Source organism: Cyprinodon variegatus, unplaced genomic scaffold, assembly GCF_000732505.1.
Source record: "Cyprinodon variegatus isolate N-32 unplaced genomic scaffold, C_variegatus-1.0 Scaffold202, whole genome shotgun sequence".
NCBI classification, from domain to species: domain Eukaryota; kingdom Metazoa; phylum Chordata; class Actinopteri; order Cyprinodontiformes; family Cyprinodontidae; genus Cyprinodon; species Cyprinodon variegatus.
Genome location: NW_015150655.1, coordinates 1,118,960 through 1,143,886, shown reverse-complemented (window position 1 = coordinate 1,143,886; position 24,927 = coordinate 1,118,960). Strand labels below are relative to the sequence as shown.

The following is a 24,927-nucleotide window of genomic DNA, read 5'->3' as shown; positions in this document are numbered from 1 at the left end:
TCCCCTTGGGGAGTAGTGGGCTGCCATTGTGGGGCGCCTGGGGAGCAATCAGGGGGTTAAGGGTCTTGCTCAGAGACTCAGGGGGTTGCTCAGAGTGGCAGTCTGTGGGAGTGGGGCTGGAAGTCAGAACCTCAGGATTCCAAGCTATATGCCCTGACCACTAGACTACCACTCCTATGGACAAAGACGTTGAACAGCAACATGCTTTGCCGTGTAATTCGCTTCCAATCAAATGGAAGCGAATTGCAAATTTGCATTTCTTTTTTTCTGCAACTTTTAAAAGTTTTGTTAAAATTCGAATTTCAGTTGAATGGAAACACGCCTAGAGAAAGGGAAGCAGGTCAGAGATAATTGGAAGATATCTCTGAGCTAAAGTGCAATCATAAACTTAAACTATCATGTAGAGAAAAATGGGTAAAAAGTCAGTCTGCATGTGCCAGGCTGGTAGAGAGCATGAAACAAAATCCAGGGTAACAGTTCATGATTTAAAACTAATATATTAATAGCCCCAAACCTATGTCATTTAGTTTAATTCAATTTTAAACTGTTCAACTTAAAAAATATATTTGTATTTTTAAAATGTTCGTTTTATTTACCTAAAACTTAAAATCTTCCTTACCATGTGAAAGAAGCAACAGAATTAATTAGTTGCTAAATAAATATCTAATAAAAAATATATTCTTTGAAATATAAGGGTCAATGTATATTCATAATAAAACATTTTTTACTTCTTTTTTACTTTAAAATCAGCATGGCAAGTTTTAAACAAATCAGAATTAGATTAAAACTGAGAAATTCAGCTGTTATTATTTTACATCTGGTTAAAAATCTAATTTATATAAAACTGTGATCCTATAGCAATAACTGAAGTAGCCAATTTAGACTTAAAAAACCACCTTTTAATATATTTATATATATTTTTGTTTAAATTTCCTTTTCCTTTTAATATATCTATATATTTTTTATATATTTTTTATTTTTATTTTTTATTTCACGGTAGCTGTTATGGAAGTCCCAAATCTCATTGTATCTGTCACAGAATATAATGACAATAAAGGCTTTTTGACTTTTGACTTTTGACTTTTATTGTTGTTTCGTATACACAGTGTGTTCCTTTTGTACAGCTTTCAGGCGGTAAATGAGGAGCAGCTTAACAGTGAAATTAACATTTCCATTTCATAAACTGCAGCAATGACCAAATGTAAACAGTGTGTGGGAAAAAACATGGTGCAAAATACGTATATTTAAAGTTTTTATTGTAATTTTAATGTATAAATCATAATTAAAACAGAATTCTAAAGAAAAAGGTGTTCTGTGACAGCACATATCATCATTAGAATATCTTATATTATATCTTCATTACATGAACCATCACAGGAGTCAGGGCCAGTTCTACAGGTGCAGCTGTAAGATGCTCCTATGTTTATAGAGATAAAAAAAGAATGAATTGGCAAAGAATAAAAAAAACATGTATAAATTTTTTTCCTAGATGATCTTAACAATATTCAATCGGAGGATGTCCTGATTTATTATTCAATAGAATTTGCATTTAATCAAATGACATATTAAAGTTTTTATTGCCTTCATTTGCAACCATATTCTTCTTCAACGTTTTCAGGCCAAGAACCCCCAAACTGATGGTGAGATGGAGCGGGGACGCCCTAATTATATATATTGTATGAAATTGTTTTATATCAAACTGGTCCTGTAGTCACTCTATTACGGACGGAGTAATGTAACGAAAGTAATTTCACCCTGGGATTATTAAAGTATTTCTGATTCTGATTCTTGGATGATGGGACAGGTGTTGTGAATGAAACGGTGCCCAGCTTGAAAGACCTCTTGTGTGTCGCTGAATGTGTGCATTGATGACTGAAAGACATCTCCTGCCTCTATTTATCTGTTAACGTCAGTGTGTTAAATTCATGTTAATGTGGATTTAAAGACCTTTTAATTAGTGGAGAAAAACTGCAGTGGGGCTGTAGTGACTATTTGTACATAACTTAAATAAAAAAACGTAAGACTTAAAGGTGACCCAAATAGCCAACTGATGCACCATGGATTCCGGCTTACGCAGTTCAAAAAGACTAAACAGGGTCAAAATCCAGTTCTTTGCATGCTTTATTCTCCGTACAGACAAACAAGTTACAGGCTTCACAGGATTCTTCTATTGCTCTCACTCTGATTCCTGCACATATTCTTTGAATGACTGACTGATTGATTAACTGGCTGATAACTGAGTACTGGCAAAAAAAAAATAAATAAAACATATGACCACCCACGTGCATAATGTAAAACACCACATCCCAAACCAAAATTAATTAACTTATTAAGTGAATCGATAAACAAAACCTATTCTAAATAACAAATCAAAATAAATAATCCAAAGTCTAAGATTTAACTAAAAATTGATAAATAGCTCCCAGAGGGGCATATGAAAAAAAGTCTACTGAACCAAAATTTTGTGATTGTGGACCCCTTGTTAAAGACCACCGTCCTAGAATATTTGTCCATTTCCTGCATACGTATGCTGTTGTGATGCCACTGGCTCCCAGGTTACCAAACAGGCAGAGGACACAGTGGATCCAGCTCCACTCAATAGTTTTTAATGGACCATGCTGCTGTGATCAGCCAATGACAGGAACGGCGGGGAAACACTACAGAGAGAGCGCCAGTGGCAGCATGAACACAGCCAGCCAATGTGCAGCAGGGAAGGGCAGAGGAAGGGGAGGAGGAGGGCAAGGCAAGGCAAGGCGAACAGCAGAGGTAGGGGATGGGGGCGGAGTCTCTCCCTCAGAGCGCCTGCCTTCATGTGTTTTCCTCGCTCAGCCCTCCCCTATCCATCCTCCCCCCCACCCCCACCGCTGCTGCCCCTCTCTCCTCCTCCTCCGCCCCTGAGTGTGGAGCAGCAGCAGCGGTGGAAGCCTCACTGCCTCTCCTCGCCTCAGCAGTGCGGGAACCACAGCAGCAGGGAGAGCAGAATGGATACGGAAGGGAGCCAGAGCAGCCTGTCGTCCGGCACGGATAACTCCCCCCACGACCCCTGGTAAACGAGCCGCTCCGAAGCCCCTTCGCTTTCTTTTCTTCTTTTATTTTGGAGCCGTTTTTTATTTTTTGAGTTCACCTTGGACTTTAGTGGAGTTCCGCGCCGAGACAAAAGACGAGCACGCTGCTTGAGCGCGTGCGCGCGCGTCTCTCTCTGAATGGATCCGCGCACCGGAGGAGACGCAGACGCACCGCTTCTTTCCGCCTGCCTCCCTCTCCTTCCTCCTCATCCTCCTTGTTTGTTTATTTACCGTTCCTCCAAATAGCCTCCCCGCAACTTCTCCATCATCTCCTTTTTTATTTTATTTTATTATTATTATTATCTCTCCCTCCTCCTCTAGGGGATTATAACGGCCCGGCTGGCCGATGGGTGACTTCGCAACATGGCCGATGCTTTCTTCTTTACTTTACTGATTTCACAGAAAGAAAAAAGACAAACAAACCCAAAAAATCCTCCAGATTTCCACCCTAAATGTGCTCTGTTGTGTTTTGACTCCTTCTTGTGTTTTTCTCTCATTCAGCAAAATGTTCATCGGGGGTCTGAGTTGGCAGACAACACAAGGTGAGCTGTCCCGCACTCTACTTTACCACCGTCTGGATGAATCCTCCATCTCTATGAGCGCACAGTAGCTTCCCTCAAGTTAAACACTATGATGAAATAAAAAAAGGAGGCTGCAGCTCGCTGAGGATCAGCTCTTAGGATTTAAGACTTGCAGAGACGCAGGAGATTAACCGTGGAAATCGCGCACACATTCAACCAGACTTGTCTGCTCCCCCCTCCTCCTTTTTTCTCTTCCCGCATGTGCGCTCTTTTACGCATGTAATAACAGAGAAGAGGGGCTCTATTCAGATAAATACACGCATAAATAAAGTTATTGATTATTTAGAGTCAAAGCTGAAGTTGTGCGCCTCCTACTTTCCACCCCCCCTAAACGTTGCATTTATTCTAGGAAACAAACATGCATGCACTTTATTCTAGTTAGCCGTGTTATTATCCCACAGATGCTGCTACTCTAAACCTGCAATCTTGTATTTTTGCTTTTTTTTGTGGCCCTCGTTGTAATCTGGGAGGTCTGGAGGGACACAAACACAACGTGGTCCACCCCATTGTTTCTCTCCGGCCACCCCAGCAACACATGTGTGTGTGTGTGTGTGTGGAGTTTATTGAACAGTTTTCTTGTCCTGTCTTCTGCAGAGGGCTTGAGGGAATACTTCTGCAAATTTGGCGAGGTGAAGGAGTGCATGGTGATGCGGGATCCCGTTACCAAGCGGTCGAGGTAAGAGAGGAAAGGAGGCGTGTGCGCCCCGCCGTCCTATCACTGGATGCCTCATGGTCTGCTTTCCACGCATAGTCTCCAGGGGCGCCCCTAGAAACTTTCAAACGGGGTTAATCAGATGGTGACCATGCCTTCATATGAAAACAATAACAGAATTAGGTATATTTGTTCTGTTTGAAAGAATTTAATAGAAGCTGTAAAATCAGCCTGTTGCTGCACACTACAGGTCAGCTGGCTTCAAGAAGGAAGTGATTTTGCTTGTTTTTTTAAGACAAATTGGCTTATTTGGAAATATTTCTTTAAGAAGGCACAACATTGGATTTTAAAGTTAAAGTAGGTGCACTTGGTATGCGACTAGCAGCTTGTGCTCTTGTGTTTTTTCCATATACAATTAATTTAAAATTTGCAATACAAATTGTTTAAATAAGCCTTTCTTATGTAGAAAGATGAATCTCTTTAGATTATTCAATTAGTTAGATAATAATCGGTAGATTAATCAATTACTAAAATAATCATTCGATTAAATTATTGCTAATAGCAATCCTAGCTAAAATATTGATTAATTATGACATAATCTAATGTTTCTCCAGAATGTATTAAAAACATAAGATGGAACATGGTTTGGGACGCTGCCTGGAGGCCACCTGTAACAGTGAAGTTTGCTTTTAGCTTTAATTCCGACAATGATCTGCTATTCTCTTCATATGTTTGTGATTCAAACTGAAAATAACATTTTAAGGTACAGCTAGATAATCAAAAGGAAAACTGTGCCCTCTGTGGAGTATGGTGGAGGCAGTATCATGCTCTGGGGTTACTTTTCTTCCGATGGAGCAGATGTTTTTGTCAGTGAGGCTAAAGACACAGATATCACCCGGTTTTCTCTCAAAAACATTCATCTGAAGGTCGACCTTCAATGGCTGACTGTATGTATTCTACTAGCAGCAGGTAATAATTGGGGTACCATATAAAGAGCTGAAAGGCTTAAGCATTATATTCTACTAGCTCTTAAAATTCAGAGATGTGCCAATTCTCTTAAGGTCTTGGTTTGTGGTAAAAGAATCTTTAAATACATAAAAACCATGATGATATTTCTTACATTTCTGTTTCTTTTTCACAAGAGCAACCTGTATCAACCTAAATATACTTAAATGTAACTTAATAAAGTGCGTTAAAACAACCGGAGCTGAAACAAAGTACCGAACATAACTGTAGCTGCAAACTAGAAAGCATACTTTAAAAGAACAAGAGAGGATTTTAACAAGGCAATAAAAGCAATTTAAAAAAAAGAGGTCCAACTTAAGTCTTGCTAATGTTGAAAGCTGAGGGAAAAAAATGTTTTTAAGCTTTAATGGTGGGGGGTGATTCATAAACATGAGCAGCAGCTGAAAACACTCTGCACTCCCCCCCCCCCGAATGAGATTTCTACAGTCACAAAATCAGGACTCAAGAAAAACATCATTCTCTGCAGAATTTATCACCATATTTTGAGGTGTCTGTTCTAGATTTTATGTATCTAAATAATAATTTTAGAAGGAGTGGGATTTATTGTTTCTGCAAGTTAAGGAGTTACTCCTCTGTTTTGAGTTTGTAAAAAGTTGTGCATATAGACCCCCCTCTTAGGATCTTAGGAGAAACCACTGAGCCTCTCCAGCAGAGATGGCTTAATGTGTGATTTTATTTCATTTCTTTCCTCATGCAGGGGCTTTGGCTTCGTTACATACGCGGATCAGGCCGGCGTGGAAAAGGTTTTGGCGCAAAACAGACATGAATTGGATTCTAAAACGGTAAGTTTTTTTTTTTTTTTTTTGTGCTTAATGGTTGGATAACTTTTTTCTACCAGCATGTTTTTTTTTATTTTTTTTTTTTATTCTTCTTCCTGCCTCTTTGTGCACTTTGCCTTCCACTGTATAGCTTGTAAAGTTCAGGAGTGTGTTTTTTGGAGCAGCCACCCTCCTCCTCCTTCTGCTTCTCCTGTCTGCTCATTTCCCCCCTCCAAATCCCGGTTCAGGGCGCCAACATGAAAGCGTTCTTTCTTGGTCTTCATTGCCATGGTTACCTGGGGGACCTGAATGGGGTAGCAGGAGCCCCTGCTAACACCCCTCACAGGTTTTATGCATGGCACAGAGCTCCCAGGAGTTGTTTCAGCTGAGTTTAAGAAGAGAAGGTTGTTAGTGTCGGATTGAAAACCAGTTCCCGTTCAGCCTGTGAGTCTTCATTTAAATATTGAAGTAACGATTGAGATACGAGGCTGCTCTGATTGGAAAGTTTCTATTTAAAAAAAAAAAAAATCCCATCCTTCACTCCTGCAACATTAGAATTCAAATGTAGGTAAATGGGACAGACGCTTTGCCAGAAAGAGGTCATGCTTGTGTTTGGTTTTATTAATAAATATAAGGCAAAAAAAGGCAAGAGAGGACGTGTGAATCCCAGCGGCTTGTTTCTGGTGTGACTCCAAGCTGCTGACTGAGATTTGAATACCCATGAAGGTGTGAATGTGGCTGTCTTGGTCATGTAGATTGGGTGTGGGACTGGGGACAGGGTGTGTCTTCGTCAGCTTGAACTCACACATACACACACACCAGCGGCTTCACAATAGGATCATTTGAGAGGGAAAAATGGTGGCACAGAATGGCAGCGGAACCCAGGGGTGGAGAAAAGGTAGACCTGGGTGCAGTTGTTGGAGCAAGTCTGTTGCTGGGGGTGACGCCAGCCTCTGGAGACGGTGCTGTAACAGCATAACCCAATGGGATTCATGTCTCCATAACAACTTCTCAGCTATTTTGCATTAACTTAAGGCGCTGGACTCAGTCGGGCGGCAAAGCTCTGACACACAGAGATAATGTCAAGTCATGCCAGACTTTCACTTTTTATACGTCTCATTATTTCTGAGCTGCAACTTACAAATATTTGATTTTTTTTTGTCTTTACAGCCGTTATTAGATTTATTACAACATGCCTGTTGCTGTGTTCGCTTCAAATAGGCCCTGAGCAACTGCAAAGAGTTACTCAGTGAGTCATATTACCTCTTAAAATGAGGTGCTGCTCAAGCTCCTGAAAGTCAGAACCCTGTGTGTGATTTTGGAAGCTCAGCTTGGCAGGTCGCTGGTGGGGATTAGATGTTGCTCTGTTATAAACCAAAATACTTTGCAGGGATGTAGCGATATGAAAAGTTAAAAACTGGAGATTCTGCAGCACAGCTGAGATCCAAATCTTATGATTTCATCTTTGATGGGCTCTTATAAGGAGGTAGAATAATGAAAAGGTGGGATTTTTTTCCACCAATCTATTTAAATCTCACAATGTTTTTATTTTTAAACACATCAACCAACAGGATGTGATTTCCAACAGAAAAAAACAGGAATCTAAATAAGAAAAAAATGGTGTCATGAATTTAGTTTCACCCATTTTTGTCCTTATATGTTAACATATGTTAAAAGTTTACTCTATGATTAATTGCAATTTGGCTACAGCTTTCCCTGCATCAAAATAACTCAAAAATGTCCATTAATCGCCTTATTTAGATCAAATGCGTGGATTGTGGGCCCTCTGTGGCCCTTGGAATGATGTTGGGCGTCCAATAACCATAGTAAAGACAATGGCAGTTAATGCAGATGAACTTTAAGCTGTTTATAGATAAAATTAAACATATTTCTAAAATGGTAAATTCTACATTTTCTCTTAATTTACCACTTGTTTGCATTCATTTTCATTATAAAGTCCAGAGGAGGTTTAAGAAATATTTAACAACATCGTGATTATCAGATATAAGTCTACCTGCTCTTTTATGCCCATCTATTAGTGGCTGAAATGCTAAAACTCACACTAGAGGAAATATAATTGAAAAACTGATTGAGTTTAAGGTGATGGTAAATATCAATGTAATATTCAACAACAAAACAACATTTACAGATGTCACTGATACCATGCATCATAAATGATGCGTATATTGTACCAAATTACCAAAGTATCTGTTTAAAATGTATGAAAATTAATAATAGAATTTAAGTGCTTATTTTTAATGTGTTTTTTAAATAAAATAATTTCAAAATAAATTCAGCTTGAACTGAAAGGAACCAAAATTAAAATAGGAAAGTGTTGAATAGGGAACAGATAGGAATCCTGAATGCAATCCAAAAATTAGTAACAAATGTTTGTAAAAGTGTTTTTTTTAAAACTTATCAGTAATAAAAAAAAGAGGGTTACAGAGAAAAAATCAAAGGAAAGCAAGTCAAACTACAGTTGTGTGTAAAGCAGCAGACTGCAGGCTAGCAACCTGGAAAAACAGTCCTGCCAGAGAAAACAGCTGTAACTATAAAGAGCAGGAAAAGAGAAAAGAATAACCTGTATACATGTGTTTACTCTATATCTGTAAAAACAACAACATGAGGATGTATAAATATTGAGATGTGAACTTTCATAAATGATTTTAGATTATTATTATTGGTTTGAATAAAGCCAGGTGGGCTATGTTATCAGAATCAGAAATACTTTAATTATTCCAGAGGGAAATTACTTTTGTTACATGCTCCAGATACAGAGTTCATATATATATATATATATATATATATATATATATGAATATGTATAGCTAAATCCAAGTAAAGTGATAGTGATGTGCAAAAACAGTGCAAGGAATGAATAAATGTCAATTACAGAGGGGGTGTCTGAATCACTTGAGGAATTTATTGGTATTTATATACATTTTTCTGAGGAGACTTTTTACTTAATTTTACTCCAGCGACTAACAGAAGCACAGTGAAGTTTATCACTAGTGAACAATAGAGTGCACGTCTAAAATTGTCCCCAACTAAACATTTGTTTGCATAAAGGCGTCCAGTGCACCATACCATCTCAGGTTGCTTCTGGTCTGTTTTTTTTTCCTTTTTTTTTCTAGTTAGGGTTGAGAATGTTGATATTTGTCTGTTCAGACTGTATTTGTAAAATCCATCTGCAGGGGTTTATATGTTCTCTCAGTCACGGCTTCCAGTAAGCCCATATAAAAAATTATCGATCTGTATCGATGGACATAAAGTTCAAGTGTAGCTTAAATCCCTGTGCTACTTTTTCTGCAACACTCCTGGCCCTGTAGTTATACGTCAGATTGGAGACAGACGTGACTCAAGGGAATGAGGAAGAATATTCGACGCTCAGGTGTTTTTGCCCCTCGGGTTGGCTGGCAAATACCACAAAGGGGCAAAGGCAGAACCAAGGGACGCTGTTTAACAGAGCAGCAGAACACACAGAGTGGGAGGGAAACTACATTAGATAGAGCAAGGTCCATGCCACTGGTTAAAAACATTATTAAACATTCACAATACTGTTACGTCCTGCTTTGCTTTTAATCATTCCTTAAAACGCTGAAAAGTCACAGGTGAAATTACAGCAGATCATTTTGAATCCACACAAGGTTGCTGATTGTTTTTCAGAGAGAGAGAGAGAGAGGTCTATTGAGGCTGCTGTTTTTGGTTGGAGGTTAGATTTCCTGTCGGGGGCAAAGTATTGCCTCGGGCCTGTGGTGTGCAGTTGTGTTCTTTTGGATGCGGAGGGGGCATCGCTGGTATGGTGTTTTGTTTTTCTCCACGAGATGCTTCATTGAAACTAGTTATAGGATTAGGAGGAGAAGGGAGCAGATGTTCCCAGAAAAACAAGCATCTCTGGTTCCAGTTACCCGTAAACCCAGTGGTTCTTTTTCTTTTTTCTTTATTTATAAGTGATTGATTGACGAGGCTTTTTGCAACCTCATGTGTGATGGCTTCATGCTGTTATTCCATTAGAGAGCATTGTCCTAATATATAATTTTATGAATAGAGGTGCACCAATCAGTTCTTGTGATTGGCAGGTTTAAGGATGAAAAGCCTCAATTTACTATTTCCTCTCATTAAAGATATCAAAACAACAATAAGAAACAAAATCCCTTAGTTGAAGCAAAATCTGGCAGGTCATACATCAAAGAGGAACAGGAAAACCCAATCTAAATACTGAAATAAACGAACAGTTTTAAAATCAAGTAACCCTAGAATAAACATATGTTTTAGATTGTTATATTTTTTTATGAATCCCATTTAGAGAAATCATAGTTTCAGATTTTTATCTAAAATGTTCTGAAAGAGCGTTTAAGCCCTTTTGTTCAGGTTACTGTTCCAACACCTGGTTACCAGAGCTTAGATGTTAGCAGTGGCCCTTCCACTGGAAGATTAGCTGTTAATGCTGACATGGACAAAACTGGAGCTGGGGGGTTGGAAGAGATAGGAAAGGAGGAGGGGGGGGAGGCTCAGCTCCTGTGCTGTAATTAGTATGGATCTGAAAAACAACTAATCGGATTGAAGGAAGCAAACTGGATTGGCCTTTTAAGGTTCATACTCGGATTTAGATCAGACCTGCTCTTAAGGTGGGCTCAGACTTCTGCCCACATGCAGCCCCACCGCACCCAGCCTGGTTAGCAGGGTTAGGGGGTTAGGGATAGGCTCGGGTCGCCGGGGCTCATTAGTGTGCTTCGTTAACTAATTACCGCTCCATTGTTCATCTGTGCAGGTTGACCCTGCTGGCCCCGACCCAAACCAAGTGTCCTTCTCTCACTCATTGACATGCCAAGTCCTCTTTGTCTCCTCTTGTGTTTATAGCTTTTTGCTTAGCCTATATTGATTGTGCCGCCATAATTTGGTGTCCCGTCGTGCCTTTTTCATCAGTGTGGCTGTTTGCCATTTAGTTGGCAAGTTGGCCGGTGTGTTTGGAAGAGGGACATCGTCATTAGCTGCTTAAGTCTGTGTTCCTGTTTGTTTGATTGGAGGAACATGCATGTGATATTGTTACGTTTGTTACACTGTGGATATTCATGTGGGGATGTATGTATGGAGGGTCACTCAGGAGCCCCAGTTTCTCTGCGGGTCCATCTGTTTTGTACTCTTTGTCCTGTTAATTAATGAAATCAGGGGGGCTGCCTGCTGGGATGGCCCCGCTGCACCGCTACGCTGGACAGGCCCTCTTTCTCATGGGCTGAATGTTTTTTTTCCAGATACCTCCTCTCTCTATTTCTCTCTGTCCTGTGTTTTTTCTCCTCCTCAACTTCCTCTTTCTGTTATCCATCTACCTCCATCTATTTTTTTTGACATTATTTCCTTTATATATTTTTTTGTTTTCCAGTTTGTTACGCTGGTGGACGCTCAGCGCCAAGCGAGGTGACTATTTGTCGTAGATTAGCGTAGTGTTTCAAAGCTAAACCACTAAAAAAAGAAAAAAAAAATCATAATTTAGGCTCTGCTGTCACTTTGCTGCTTAGATTGAGCGGAGGTTGGATGTCATGCAGCAGGATGTTAGTCAGACCATTTCACGAACACTCGGTTGTAACTCTTCTCTGTCAGGCTCAGAAGGCCAACCTTTTTTTCCCTTCCTGTTACTTTCTTTTTTATTAGTATCTTCATTTTCACAAGTCTGACTGCTTCTCGTCGCACATTGAGCCTCTGAAGAGTTATTCCTGAGTGTTGAAAACAGTGACCTGGCTACGTCTTTCTTTTCCCCCCTTTTTTTGCTTTGTGGTCTTTCTGTCTTCCTTGAGGCTATTCCGCCACTCTGATAGATGCTTTAGTTTTCATTTATTTTTTGTCTCCCTCAGAGAAGAGCCAGATGTAGAAATTACATCTTAGATATATATTCTGTTTTTCCGCTCAAGTGGAATGATTACTTTTTAACAGCATGGCATGATAGTAGCTGTAGTAGCATTGTTACCGATGTTGCTTCAGGTCTAACCTAGTGTAGTTGGTAGCCATCATTAAGGGTGTTTGTTAGAGAACCTGCAGTAGTAAAAAGTTTTGAGGTGTTGGTGAAATAATATTGATGTATTTCTACATTTGATATATGTAGATGAACATCCGTAAGGCTTTTAATGGCTGATACCGATTTTATCCTTATTTATTTATTTTTTTGCCTTTCTTGGGTTTCTATTTAGCCAGTTTATGAGTTTTCTTTCTTTCAAGCAACGATTTTAGAGATTTTGTGCTCATTCTGTTAAGATCTGACGCACTGATCATGTTTTCGAATGCTTTTTTTGGGTTTAACTTTTTAAACAAATTGAAAATAAATAAAAGGATAAAACCTTGACAAAGAAATGCGTGAAATGATCGACAAAAACACCAAGCTTACAGAGCTACCTCTCTTTGAGTTACTGACAACAATCAGAATGGTAAAAACCTCTGGTTATGGGTGGAATCTACAGATAAAACCCTAACAGAAAGAATAAAAAAAATATCTTATCTAGTCTTCTAGGATTCCTAAACAAATCTGACCAACCTATGTACCTCAAAAGGTAAAGATGGACAATAGCATGAGCTTTCCTTTTTTTTTTAACAAGTTCTTTTATTGCAGAATAAGTAGATACTTTACATCAATATGTCTAACATGTAATGTTCCAGTATGTTCTGTGATTGAATCAGAGTTGTCAAAAGAATTAACAGAACAACTTGCTAGACATTAACATTTTCTGTTATTTGCTAATAAGGTTCAGTCAAAGGGTGTAAAGTTTCCTCTAAATATGACCCCATATATCTTTGGTTACTTACTCTTTGGCTACATTATACTGAGGCCATCTTTGAGGAATGGCTGCGGGATTTTACCAAAAAAGTGTGATTATAATTCGACTTCCTGTGCACTAACCGTAAGCAACAACTATGTAAGATATACATACATGTTAGAAGACGAGTTTTCTTTATTAATCAGAATATTTGTATGCAAAATAATTGATTGAAGAGTTGAACATCAGTTGTTGTACATACAAATGAGAGAAAGTCCAGCCACCTCCGACTTAAGCTGGTTTTGTGGTTGCAATGACTGAGGTTTTGGTCACATGGTTGTACTAATTTATTGTTTTTGATTAGAAAAGTGCTTATTTCTAGCTTGCATGTATCGATCTGCAAGCTAACAGCAATTCTTTCTTTCCTCTTATGTGGCTGTAAACTCACTTTAACTGTATTGTTGCCACCTAAAGGGCAGAAGTGAGAAATGAAGTGTTTGACTATTGCAAGATATAATATAAAAAATAATGATTATTGTCTATTATTTTAAAGTTGTATACCTTTCTTAAATCTCTTCAATCTTATGATTATCTTTAAGGGCGCTTCGTTTATTAAAAACTTGCTTGCTTCTCAACAACACCTGCGAGTTTTAAGGTTTTGCGCTTTGCTGATTGTCAAAAAAGATTTAAAAGTTATAGCTACAATTATAAAGCTTCCCGGTCAGTAGGGGGCGATCTTGCAGTCGTCCGCCCTTTTCGTACAATTTTCCAGCAGGTTTATAATATGAAACATTTGCCTTCTCCGTCCGCTACTTTTGCAAGCCTCATTTTGCTTTTGCACGAATTGCTTTTGCCTCCCTAAGCTGGCCTTTAAATCTTTTATTTTTTTCTATTAGGAAAGCGATTTCTCAGGTATAATACAGAAGTATTAAAATCTGGCAGCACCTAAACTCCGTCTTGGCATAACTTCAGCGCAGTATTCCTACTGGTGCAGAATCTTTTCGTCCTTATTTTGGCATCATAACTAGAAGTCAGTATTTACATATTTTAGACCCATCAAAAATTATTTAAAGTAATTATTTATATGTATTTTAAATAAATATTATATTTTTGTTCTGCACCACATTCAATTTTCTGTTCATGTTTCAGAAAAAATCTTTTTGGATGAAAAACCTTTAGTAACAAGCTTTGAGTTTCCAAACGGCCTAATTTTTGTAGATATATAAAGATTTGGGATAGATATTAAAAATGCTGCAGGACCTTTTTCTTGTAGTAATGACTTAGAAAAAAACAATGGTTTCCAAAGCGTTGTGAGCCATTGAAACAATGTGTTGTTTGCTAATATGGATGCATTCAGCAACAAAAAACTAGTTTTAAGCCCTGATGTGTTTAATAACCAGGAATTTTTATGTTGTTTTTTTCCCCCTTTCAAATAAAACCTGGTTGAATGTGTTGTAACATTTGCTGCATATGATTTCAATCAGTAAAACAAATTTGGTTTCAAAGCTGATCCAGGCATTTGACAAACGCAGACATGATTACAAGAAATCACAAGATGATGCAAAACGAGCGTCATTCGCCCCTGTTCTTGTTTATTTATTTATTTAAGCAAGTTTTTGTGACTTCAGTTTTGTGTCAAATGTGATTCAGCGCCTGATCGCTGCCAGCTTGCGGTGTGTCAGTGTCTCTGCCTCTTAATGGCCTCAGGCGGCTTCACTCTTCTGGTCATGTCTGACCGTTTAAAAGCAGGTGGGCTGTTTTCAACACCAGCGGCTTAGAAGTCACTTCCAGGTCAGCCAGAAAAGCCAAGAACATTCCCCCCGACTTTGCACCAAAAAAAAAATATATAGAAGCATGGTTGTCTTTTCACATTTGTTCCATTCTGGTAACCATTTTTTTTTTTTGTTTAAAAGGAAAAAGCTGTCTGTATTGCTCTGTGCTGCGCACTGTACTGATTAAGTATCCTGTTTAAGGACAGAAAGTGGTATTAATTTCAATCTCCTTATCACACAGATCTATGATGTTACATTAATCACAGATACTATAAAAACTGCTTTGTTGCCTTTTTTTGCGTGACCTCGCTGCGTTGTGCTGCCGTTTGTCGCCGTCGGCCTCGCAAGTCCCTGTCACCTTCCTCTTTGTGCTCAGACCAGCTGGAGGTGACATGACTCCTCTCATCTTTGCGTCCCACTTCAAGGTGCAAAGTCCTTCTGCAATCCCTTTCAAGGGCGCTGCAGCTGCATCTTAGTTACACAGCACTGTGCTCTCAGAGTGGTGGAAATCTGAGGCACTTAAAGGCCCTCAAAGGATGTATTTGCCATCAGAAGCGGGCAATTATCACTGTAAAGAGATGAAAGGTTCTTTTTAAAAACACTGAATGAGGAACCTATTTAATAATGCGTATATTGTCCGCTTTATATTTAATTATTTTTGGCTATTTGACAGACTCTCTATCGTTGCCAGTTGCAATTCAATACACCTAATAGCGACCGTGCGAGACACAAGAGGCTTTGCTTTACAGATCCAATTATTGCAACATAGATGGAAAGCCTAAGACTATAATACACTACAGGGTCCTGTGACCTAAAATCATCTCTCTCAGCTGGCCTGAGTGAGAATAACACACAATTCCATGCAAATATATAAAATACCAGGCTGGGCTTTGCATATTTAACATTATCAAAATGCCAGCTCATTCAAAGCTCATTTATTTCTAATTTTATCCGCAACCTTGACCACTGCTGAGGCATTCCATTTGGGGGGGCTGGGAACTCTTGATACAGTCAAATCTGACTAATCCAAAATGGTGGTTGTCAGGATTTGTGAGACTTAGAGGAAAAAAAAAACAAAAAAACCCAAACACATCCATCTTAAATGTAGTCAGAATATTAAATGCTCATTTTAGATTTTTAGACCGCTCCGCTTTGTCTAGTTTTGTGGCTGGACGGGTCCAGGAGAAAATTCAGAGAGTATGAATTGTCGTCTCACTGACTAATTTGTTCCCGTTGACTGTTTGTTTGGCTGCTGGGTTTGGATTTGTGGGGGCTTGCATAAACAAGGGTTTACTATACATATTCACAGATTAGCATACGTTCTATTTCTGGAGTTTAGCTCTCCAAGTAGTCAGATTTAAAAGCTTGTTTGTTTTGACTAATTTGGGTTATAGTTACCACAGCAAGAGTTCTTTGCTCCTGACCAGAATATAGAGCAGAAAGAGTTGGGAACTTTGTGAATTGAGGTTTGTATAGTGGTCTGAGTCTAAGCTCAAACAGTATGCTACATTATAGTTTGCATTTCTTGTGTTATGTTGTTGATGCTTTGCTATGCTTTGAAGATTTATTCCCCTCTGTAAGGATTTCTTCTGTTTTTGCCTCTTTGACCCTTTTTAGATATGAAACAAATGTTGATATGAAAGACGACCTCTCTGAACAGGAGAGCTAAGGGATATCCAAAACAACTTGATGCTGTGAGGAATAAATATAGCTAAATATAGCGATGATTTGGGCCACGCTGAGAAACAACAGCCGACGTTTAACAGACGACAGAAGAAGCAGTTTGTTTTATCACACGGCTCTGGAGGAATTTGGTCCACTCTTGTCCACACAATTGTTTTCATTCTTAAATTTTCTACATTTTTTTCCCTTTTAATTCAGCCTGCTTAAGGTCATGTCAATGAATCTTAGTTGGAAGAAAGGCAAGTAACTTTGACTAGGCCACTACAGCATTATATTTTCTTTTAGGCATTAGGACTCTGTCCTGCTGCACAACCAGAGTGTTTCAGATTAAGGTCATGAATTGAAGGAAGGCTTAATTATTCTCCTTTAGCATTTTCTGGTCATGAGCAGAAATAATGGTTTCATCAATTATGACAGGTTGTCTAGATTGTTGAGCATCCAACCTACCCCAGACCTCCAAAATATTAACCCTCTCCAGGCAAATGTTGCAGATTTGCAACAGCTAAATCCTACTTAGCTAATTACTCCACATCCATATTTTAAGAGCTTTTGTTACTCAGAAGTACAACAGAAGGACTTAGTTGTGCATTTGCAACAAACAGTTTCTCTCCAGCTCACCAGATAGCACTGCTAACTCACTTTCAACATAGCTGAGTCCTTGGTGTCACTGAAACAGATTTTCTAAGCACCAATTAAGTATCTCTACCAATTTCTATTATTTTGAAATCAATATTACATAAGATGAATCATGAATGTGTATAGATATGACACATGGCAATTAGTAGATTTTATTTCCTCTGGGTTTTTCGCCAGAGGCATCTAGATTTCAATGTTGTGGATTCACAACCTGTGCCCAAACAGGTACAAATGGATGCTACATGCTTTAGCTACTAGTTTGCCAATATTTTGAGCAACATTTTAACAGAAACGGCCTTCTCGAGAGGTTTTGAGATGTTGGTGGAGAAAAAGTTTGAGAAAAAGTTGTCTCTAATTTTGTGAGAGAACTTTTTTTTTCGAATTTTGTTTTCTTAATTTTTTGTTTGTGACATTCAAATTAAGTTAACATTCATATCAGATTCAGTCTTCAGTGTTAATTTACCACTCCATGCCACTGTTGCAAATCTGCAACATCCCAGAATTTATTGCATGTGAAGGTCTCTCTCAAAAAAAAAGTCTGAATTGTGTATTACTACCTCTCATGATCATTATCTCCAAATATCAGATTGTTCCTGCAACTACAACTTAATTTGAGCCTGAGAGCGTTAAGATGTTACCAAGATGCTGCATTTCTGAAATACCGCCCCCTAATGCTTAGAGACCGTCTTTTTTTCTGGTATATAAGCGACAGACTAGTTGGTTACTTTGTTTTGAAAACTTATCTGGGACAGATAATACTTGCGATGAATGAAGTTTAGGAGTTTTTTGTGATCTGAGCAGACTCCAGGTGAGGTTCACTTTACACTGACTTTGTTCTTTAACCTTTTTTTTTTTTTTAGCGTGGGATGTGAGGAGTTGCTTTAATCTTTTAGCCTACTTCATGTTGTTAGATAGGTCCTGTTTTATTGTTTAGTTCTGGCAGCAGATAAGACCAGCGTTCAAGTTGTGAAATTCTACTTTTAGCTTCCAGAAAATATTAGATAATCATCAGAGTATCTTTTCACATGAGGTCTGATAGGTTTGGTTACATAAATTATTATTTTCCCCTGATATTTCAATATGTTTTTTTTTATCTTAAGTGCAAAAGATGATGTCCTTTAAGCAGGGACAAATCTTCTAGGTCAGGATGTATTTTTTAATGCAGCTCATTAAATCCTTTTCATTTGTTGTGAAGTTGCCTGAGCTGTAACTCAGTGTGAGGTGGATCTCTAAAGGATGTAATTAATCTTTAACATAAATGAAACGGCCCATAAAAACAGCAAACCCAGGAGGGGTTTCCCTTTTTTTTCTTCGTGTTTTAAAATAATCCATCAATCTTTAATTTTATGTATTCTCTCCCAGCTTTTATAACCGGGCTTAAATCTCTCCCCTGCAGATCGACCCAAAGGTGGCCTTTCCTCGCAGGGCTCAGCCTAAGGTGAGTCTCCTCCCATCGCACCCCACCCCAGAATAATAAACAGCTTGATGATGATGTAATATATCCCTAAACCCTGGTTGGCTGGGATAAAAGTCAGGCACATAACCAGAAAAGATCTGACACCATGACTCCCTGACCTCCTGAAATGAACAGAGACATGTTTAACTAACTGGTTCCCTTATAAATACATTTTGGACATTTCTCATCTGATGAACATCTAAGAACACATTAAACTTTTAAAATAGTGTTTAAATATAAACCTTACTTTACTAAATTAATGTCCTTTCAAAGAAAGTCTCTGCATCTCATAAAAGTCATTTTGTCATTCCGATTGTGTTTCTAGCTTGTCACCCGAACAAAGAAGATCTTTGTTGGAGGGCTTTCGGTCAACACAACCATCGAGGATGTAAAGCAATACTTCGATCAGTTTGGGAAGGTGAGTTTCTATTGCTGTCAAACATCTGAATGGCACTAGATATGACTCCTATTTTCATTCCAATAAACTCACCTTATCACATTTTCTCAGCTCTTTAACTCTTTTCTAAAAAGTCTCTGTAGCCTCTGCATAAAAAAAACAAAACAGGCTGTAAACAAAATAAACCAGCAGTCAATGACTTATGACTTTTCCAAAGCCCAATGACGTTGACGGGGCTAAGTAACGAAGATTTGCATAAACTTGCATGCAATGGCTGAGTATGCAGAGAAGGTTGCCATGATTGGGACCAAAATGAAACCTAGAGTCTCATTTTCTTTTTCTTTTTTTTAAGCCTAAAAGTTATATAACTAATTTAATAGAAATCATTGGATATATTTATGACATGATCTGTTGATTCAAAGTCCCTTTGTGAAATGAAATGAAATTATCTTATAAAATTATGATAAAACAAGAGAAAAGAAAAACTCCTAGCAGTGATAGTGAGACATAAAATCTGTTAATCTTTCCCTTTAAATTCATGCGTTTTGGCTGAACTTTGCAGTTGCTAGTGGTGATTAAAGTTTCTTCACATGTAAGGAAAGGGGATTTGTGTTCTGTGAAGCACAAGTTGACATTATATTCTGCTAATTAGCAAATTCCAGACATGAAAAAGAGGGTTGTTTTAATCTCTTTACATTTAAGACTTTATATTTAGAAATCCTGTCCTTAGCTCTTTAGGCCCCAGTCTGTCTTAATCTTTCCAAAAACAAATTTTAAAATCTTTAAAATACTCTAGAAGTGTGGCCCCCAGATTGTGGAATGGATTGCCTCCATCTTTACACTGAATACTCTCTATGTTGTATGGCCATTCATGTCTACTGCTTTTATTTTTTTAATGTTTATTTTCAGTCTTTTATGCCTGTTTTTAATTTGTTTATTAGGCCAACCATATATGATTCACAAATTAGGTTTAGAACTAAACCATATTTATTATAAACATTGAACATAAAGATATTTGTGGTTTGAATATATAGGTTCATGGTACATTTTATTTTATTTCTAATCTATTTGGCTGCCTTTTTCTGCTTTCTAGTTTTGTTTCTAGGCTCTAGTTGTTTTTTTTTTTGCACGATGTCTTGAAGTCTCAGGGTCGATGTTTGAATAAGTGTGTCAGTTTTTAGCTGTTGTTAAATGAATTTCCCTGAGGTAGACTGCAGGTTTTCTGTGTGCATTTCAGATGTGAAGGTTCTCCCTACAGATGGAAAGGGCCACTGGGCAGGAATCCCAATGCAATATTTCCAGCTACTAATAGCTATTTCTCCTCTAAATGGTTGTTCTTCTTTTAAAAAGTAAAAAGAAAAACTGATACAAGCGAGGTGACATTAAAAGTGACTCTGCATTCATCAGTAGCTTTGCTAATCTCTTCACTTTCCTAACTCTATGCCTTCCTTTCTCTCATTTGTTTACTTTTTATTTGCTCATTTCCAATCAAATAGCTGGGTTTTTGTTCAGCCTCTGAGTTTGTCCTTCTGTGGCTGCTTTGAATGAAATTTGGTAAAAAAAAAAAAAAAAAAGAAAAGAAAAAGCAGCCCATGCTGTGGAGATAGATGAGTGGCCGGGGGAGAGGGTGGAAGGAGCAAGAGAGCGGGCGGTGAATAGAAGAGGGAGATGGCATGGGGATTGAAAGGGAAGGAGTTGCCCCCCCATGGAGACAGAGGGAGGGGATCTTGGGGAAGGTTGAAGGGCAGAGAAAAGGGAGGGGTGCTGAGATGGAGCACAAGTGATTGTTAAAGGGGAAAAAACATTACTCACTAATGGGACAAAAATACATGAAAGCTATCCATAATGCCTTACATTTGGAGTTGCGTTGAGTTTTATTAACTTATCAAACGCAACTGCTGGAATATCCTCCCCCGCCTTCTTCCCCAAAATCAGTACTTCAGACACCATCCCGTTCCACATAAAGAGCCCCTGCTCCTGCCCCTCTCTGCTTGTTGCTGTGGTGACCTGCCTTCGCCTATTGTCCCGCTGTAATCCAGTGTGTTTTTGCCCACCCTCCCAAAACAGAGAGAGAGAATGAAAAAAAGGAAAAGTGAGAAGTGTGCATTTGCATGAATGGAAAGATGCGCGTGCACCCGCATGAAAGTGTGACAGTGTCATCGTCATGGCTGCAGAGGGAGGCGAGCTTGCATACATTTGTGGAAATACAGACAGACAGTGGGGCTCATAGGCGCTGATCAAGTTGTCACAAACATTAAGTGTGTGCTTGTGCTGCTGTCGGTGAGCAGGACAGTCTGAAAATGAGCACCGCTTTAGGTTGTTGGCCTAATGGGTTGGAAGAAATTAACAGCGTGAAACTCCTTCTGTCTTGTGTCTGGCTGGGCTTTTTCTAGCTCTCTCTTTCTCTCCCCCACTCCGTTGGCCTCTGACTCATGCCTGCGCTATTACCACATTTCAGGTGCTGGTTAAAATTTAAACGCCTTAATTATTAGTCGTGGATACAGATTCCACGTGTGACCATCTCCCCCATTCAGGTAGGCCGTGCTGACATGGATGAGCTTTTCTAAAATGGCAGTTTGCGGCTGTGTGCTGAATCAGTTCTCCTCGGTGATTACACACACTCATATCTAAGACAACACTCCCTCCGCAGGACGAAGGAATATTTGGACTATTTGGACACGTGAGACCAGAGCTGTATCATGGATAGCAGCAATCCCACAGTGCATTCCCGCTGAGCAGGAGGTATTTCTTGTTTATTATCTGAGCCTGGCTACAAGGTGCAGGTTTAGATGTTACAGAGCCCACTGTCCTGTTTATTTTTTTATCCCTTGGCTCCGCCTCGCAGGAAAAACACTGAATGCACTATGCATTTTACGCCACTCTTTGATACGCTCTGGGGTTTATTTATTTTGCAGCATTACTTCTAAAGCAAAGTCATGTCGACCTTTCGGGCGTTTTTAACCAAAACCTTAGGAGTTGGAGTTGTCTGTTTATGCAGGTTTTCTAACTGAACAAATCTGGGCCCCTGTTGGTGAATTTTTCCAGGCCAAAGAAACGCTGCACCAGGCATGTTTGTTTGAGAAACACATCTGAATCCTGAGGTAGAGGTGTTGTAAGCCCCCTAAGCCAAAAACAGTCCTTTTCTGACCAAGGCTAGAAGCAGAACTTATCGACATCCCAGACGTGTTTAAAACTGGTATTAACAGACCATGCTACAATTAGCATTTCAGATCCTTTGATCGTATAGCCAGTTCTGCCAAAGCCAGGGATTCCCTGTTTTTATACCTCCCTATCCTCGCCTCACCAACTCTGCATACCTGAAACTAGGTTACCAAAAAGGAAACCTGATTTCATCCCAAACCTCCCGTCCAGCTTTTTTTTTTTTTTTACAAAAAAAAAAACAAACAAAAAAAATGAGTGGATGCATTAGAGTGTCGACCAAAAAGTGGATAAGATGAAAAATGCAGCACGGTTGTGGCAGACGGGAGAATAAAGTTGGGACTCCGCTCACCCATGTGAGCAGGCGATTAGAAGGCTTGACTGAACACTTTGTCTGCTGGCCTGTTTAGAAAGAGATGGCCGGAGAGCCAGAGTGAAAAAAAAACCCAAAGAGGGAGATGTGAAGAGACAGCGGGGGAAAAATGTGAATGCCACCTTTCATAATCTCACAGAAAAGTTTAATGGACTTGTCAGCAAACACTTGTTCTTCAGACAATAGCCGTACGCTTCAATAGAAACGTATAGAAATGAGTATTTTTAAGCCTGCGCTCGAAAGGCTGATCGGCATCTCGGCTGACACTTGTTTCTGTTCGTCTGAGAAGCCAGAACTTGAGAATATGACCTTCACTTTTTAACTATCTAGAATAACTGGTGATTGTACCGATCTCAGACTCCCACTGCTATGGCATCAGATAGTTTTACAGCACCCTGGGAAGCGGACATCGTGAGAACGACTTTATTATAGGCTTTGGTAGTAATATTCAGAGCTCATGCAACATGATTACGTGGCTGCAGAGCCTTACCTAAATCACGATTGCATTTTTACACATCAGGGTATCACTATTTGTATTTGATGTATATTATATAAACAGTAGAGCTCTGAAGCCTAACTTTTCTTGGCCATATCTTTAAGTTGCTCATGCTAATTGCAAGACTAGCAGTGTGCGAGATCCCCATCATTTCATGGGTGTATTCCAGAATCCAGATAGCGTAAATGTTGAACTTACTAGTAAAGGTTAAAGCAATCTTTAATTTATTTTTAAGAACAATATTCAAAGAGAGGTAGAAATAAAATATTAGAAAAGTCCAGAAAAGTTCAGGGCCTCCCCACATTACTGAGCGGTAAGATGCCTTGAAATCCTTACCTGAAGGCACAAAAGCATGAAGGCATAAAAGCATTTTTGCACATTAGAATAGATTTATTTTTTCAATATAACAAAGAAGTAAAGAGTGGAATTTGTGAGCCATCTCTTTTAGAACAGATATGGCGAACGCCAACAGCAGGTCTAGGTTTGCTGGTGAGAAGAGATAAACAGATCCTAAATTTATGGGTAATTTCTAATATTTCTGAAGCTCCTTACTGCTATAAGAGTTTTAGCTGATTCTGATTTATCTTTAGAAATGACAATTGTATGAAGACGGAGTAGAGTGATGTAGGAACTGAAATAAAATTGCCCATCTTCTGAAGTTGCACATGTATGAATGGTGAACTCACCTCCAGACGTTTGCCCAAAGTAAACTAGCATATCTGTAGATCTTTTACCTTTGATTTTAATGTATTTTATTAATAGGCAACTACCTAAAATTTGGCACGTTTAGCTATTTAATTCAGAATAGATCTTGCTAATGCCAACCCTAAGGCTAACTGTTCTGTTAGTTACCCATGGACTACAGAGTTTTCTATTAGTCGGAGGTTGAAGTGATGACAGAACGCTGCTAAAGAGAAACAATCTCAAAACCTTTTTTTATTCATCTTTGTTCTGAATTTTATGTCTCTTTCTTAATTTCTTAGTCCTTTTTTATATTTTCCTTGCTTTTCAGCTTGCATCGTTCACTCTCTGCATTTAACCCTTCCCCTTGGGGAGCAGTGGGCTGCCATTTGCGGCACCCCGGGAGCAGTGTCCGTTGATCCAGAATGACAGTCTTTGGTAGTGGGTTTTCAACTCACAACCTCAGGATTTCAAGCCCTAACCACTAGGCCGCTGCTCCCCACTTTTTCTTTTATATTCTGTCTTTTTCTTTTCTTTTTTGCCCTTCGGACAGGGTTGAGCTTGGTTAGGACAGACCTTTTACCCGAACACACGACAGATGCAAGCAGACCCCCACTTGAACAGGAATACTTGTGAAAACACTTCTTATACACACTTAACTTTTTGTGTTTATGTATTTAATGACAGAAATAAAAACTATTTTTTTAATTTATAAGTGTAATAAACAAGCACATTTTAATATATACATAAATATATATATATATAAAACAAATCAAAGCTTACCAAACCCCAAACTGCACCCTTAACTTAAAAAAAGAGATTTCACATCCTATCAAAAATGTTAAATGTAAGAAATAGATTTAAACTTGGATTGATAAGCCTGTTTTCAGATTCCAAACATTTGCCTGCATAGTTAGCATGCAGCTTTCTACTCAGTCCCCACTGCTCTCTGCTGTGTCATTGAGTTTGGACAACCGGAAGGGCGGAAGATATGAGAGATGAGAGGAGGGGGAGGATAAAACCTGAATGAAGGGCAGAGATAGAGGTTGGGAGGAGCTTGGTGTGTGTGTGTGTGTGTGTGTGTGAGAGAAAGATAGTGAGGTTGTTGGAGCAACCTTGATGGTGTGCGTGCTCATCCACCTGAAAGCAAGCGTGTCTTGTTTTTCATGTGATATAAGTGTCTGAAATTGGACGGCTGGATCATCCAGAGGCCTCTGCCGCTCATGTTACACCGGTTTGAGTTTCACCTGATGTTGACAAATGGAAATAGCCGTGTGGTCATAGTCGGCACGTGTCCGGGCCGGGCCACAGATTCACAGAGCCTCAAAAGTTTGGTTTCCTCGGTTGCTTCTCTGTTCCTCCTTATGCTGCCGGAGCTCAAGCAGAAGCTGAAAACTTTCCTGCCGAGGGAAGGACAAGCGAAGGGAGGGAGGAGGAGAGCGTGGGGGT

At 39.0% G+C, this 24,927-nt stretch overlaps 1 protein-coding gene across 1 annotated transcript in view; it reads left to right on the top strand.

Annotated features, from left to right (window-relative positions):
* The first annotated feature begins 2,896 nt into the window (after window positions 1-2,896).
* The window catches only part of LOC107087986 (RNA-binding protein Musashi homolog 1-like), a 37,726-nt gene continuing 15,695 nt past the window's right edge, over window positions 2,897-24,927 (top strand). The window contains exons 1-6 of the mRNA XM_015379866.1: window positions 2,897-3,046; window positions 3,567-3,607; window positions 4,241-4,322; window positions 6,022-6,106; window positions 18,313-18,354; window positions 18,698-18,790. Of these exons, the coding sequence (XP_015235352.1) occupies window positions 2,982-3,046; window positions 3,567-3,607; window positions 4,241-4,322; window positions 6,022-6,106; window positions 18,313-18,354; window positions 18,698-18,790 (408 nt within the window). The 5' untranslated portion in view covers window positions 2,897-2,981. The remainder of the gene's footprint in view (window positions 3,047-3,566; window positions 3,608-4,240; window positions 4,323-6,021; window positions 6,107-18,312; window positions 18,355-18,697; window positions 18,791-24,927) is intronic.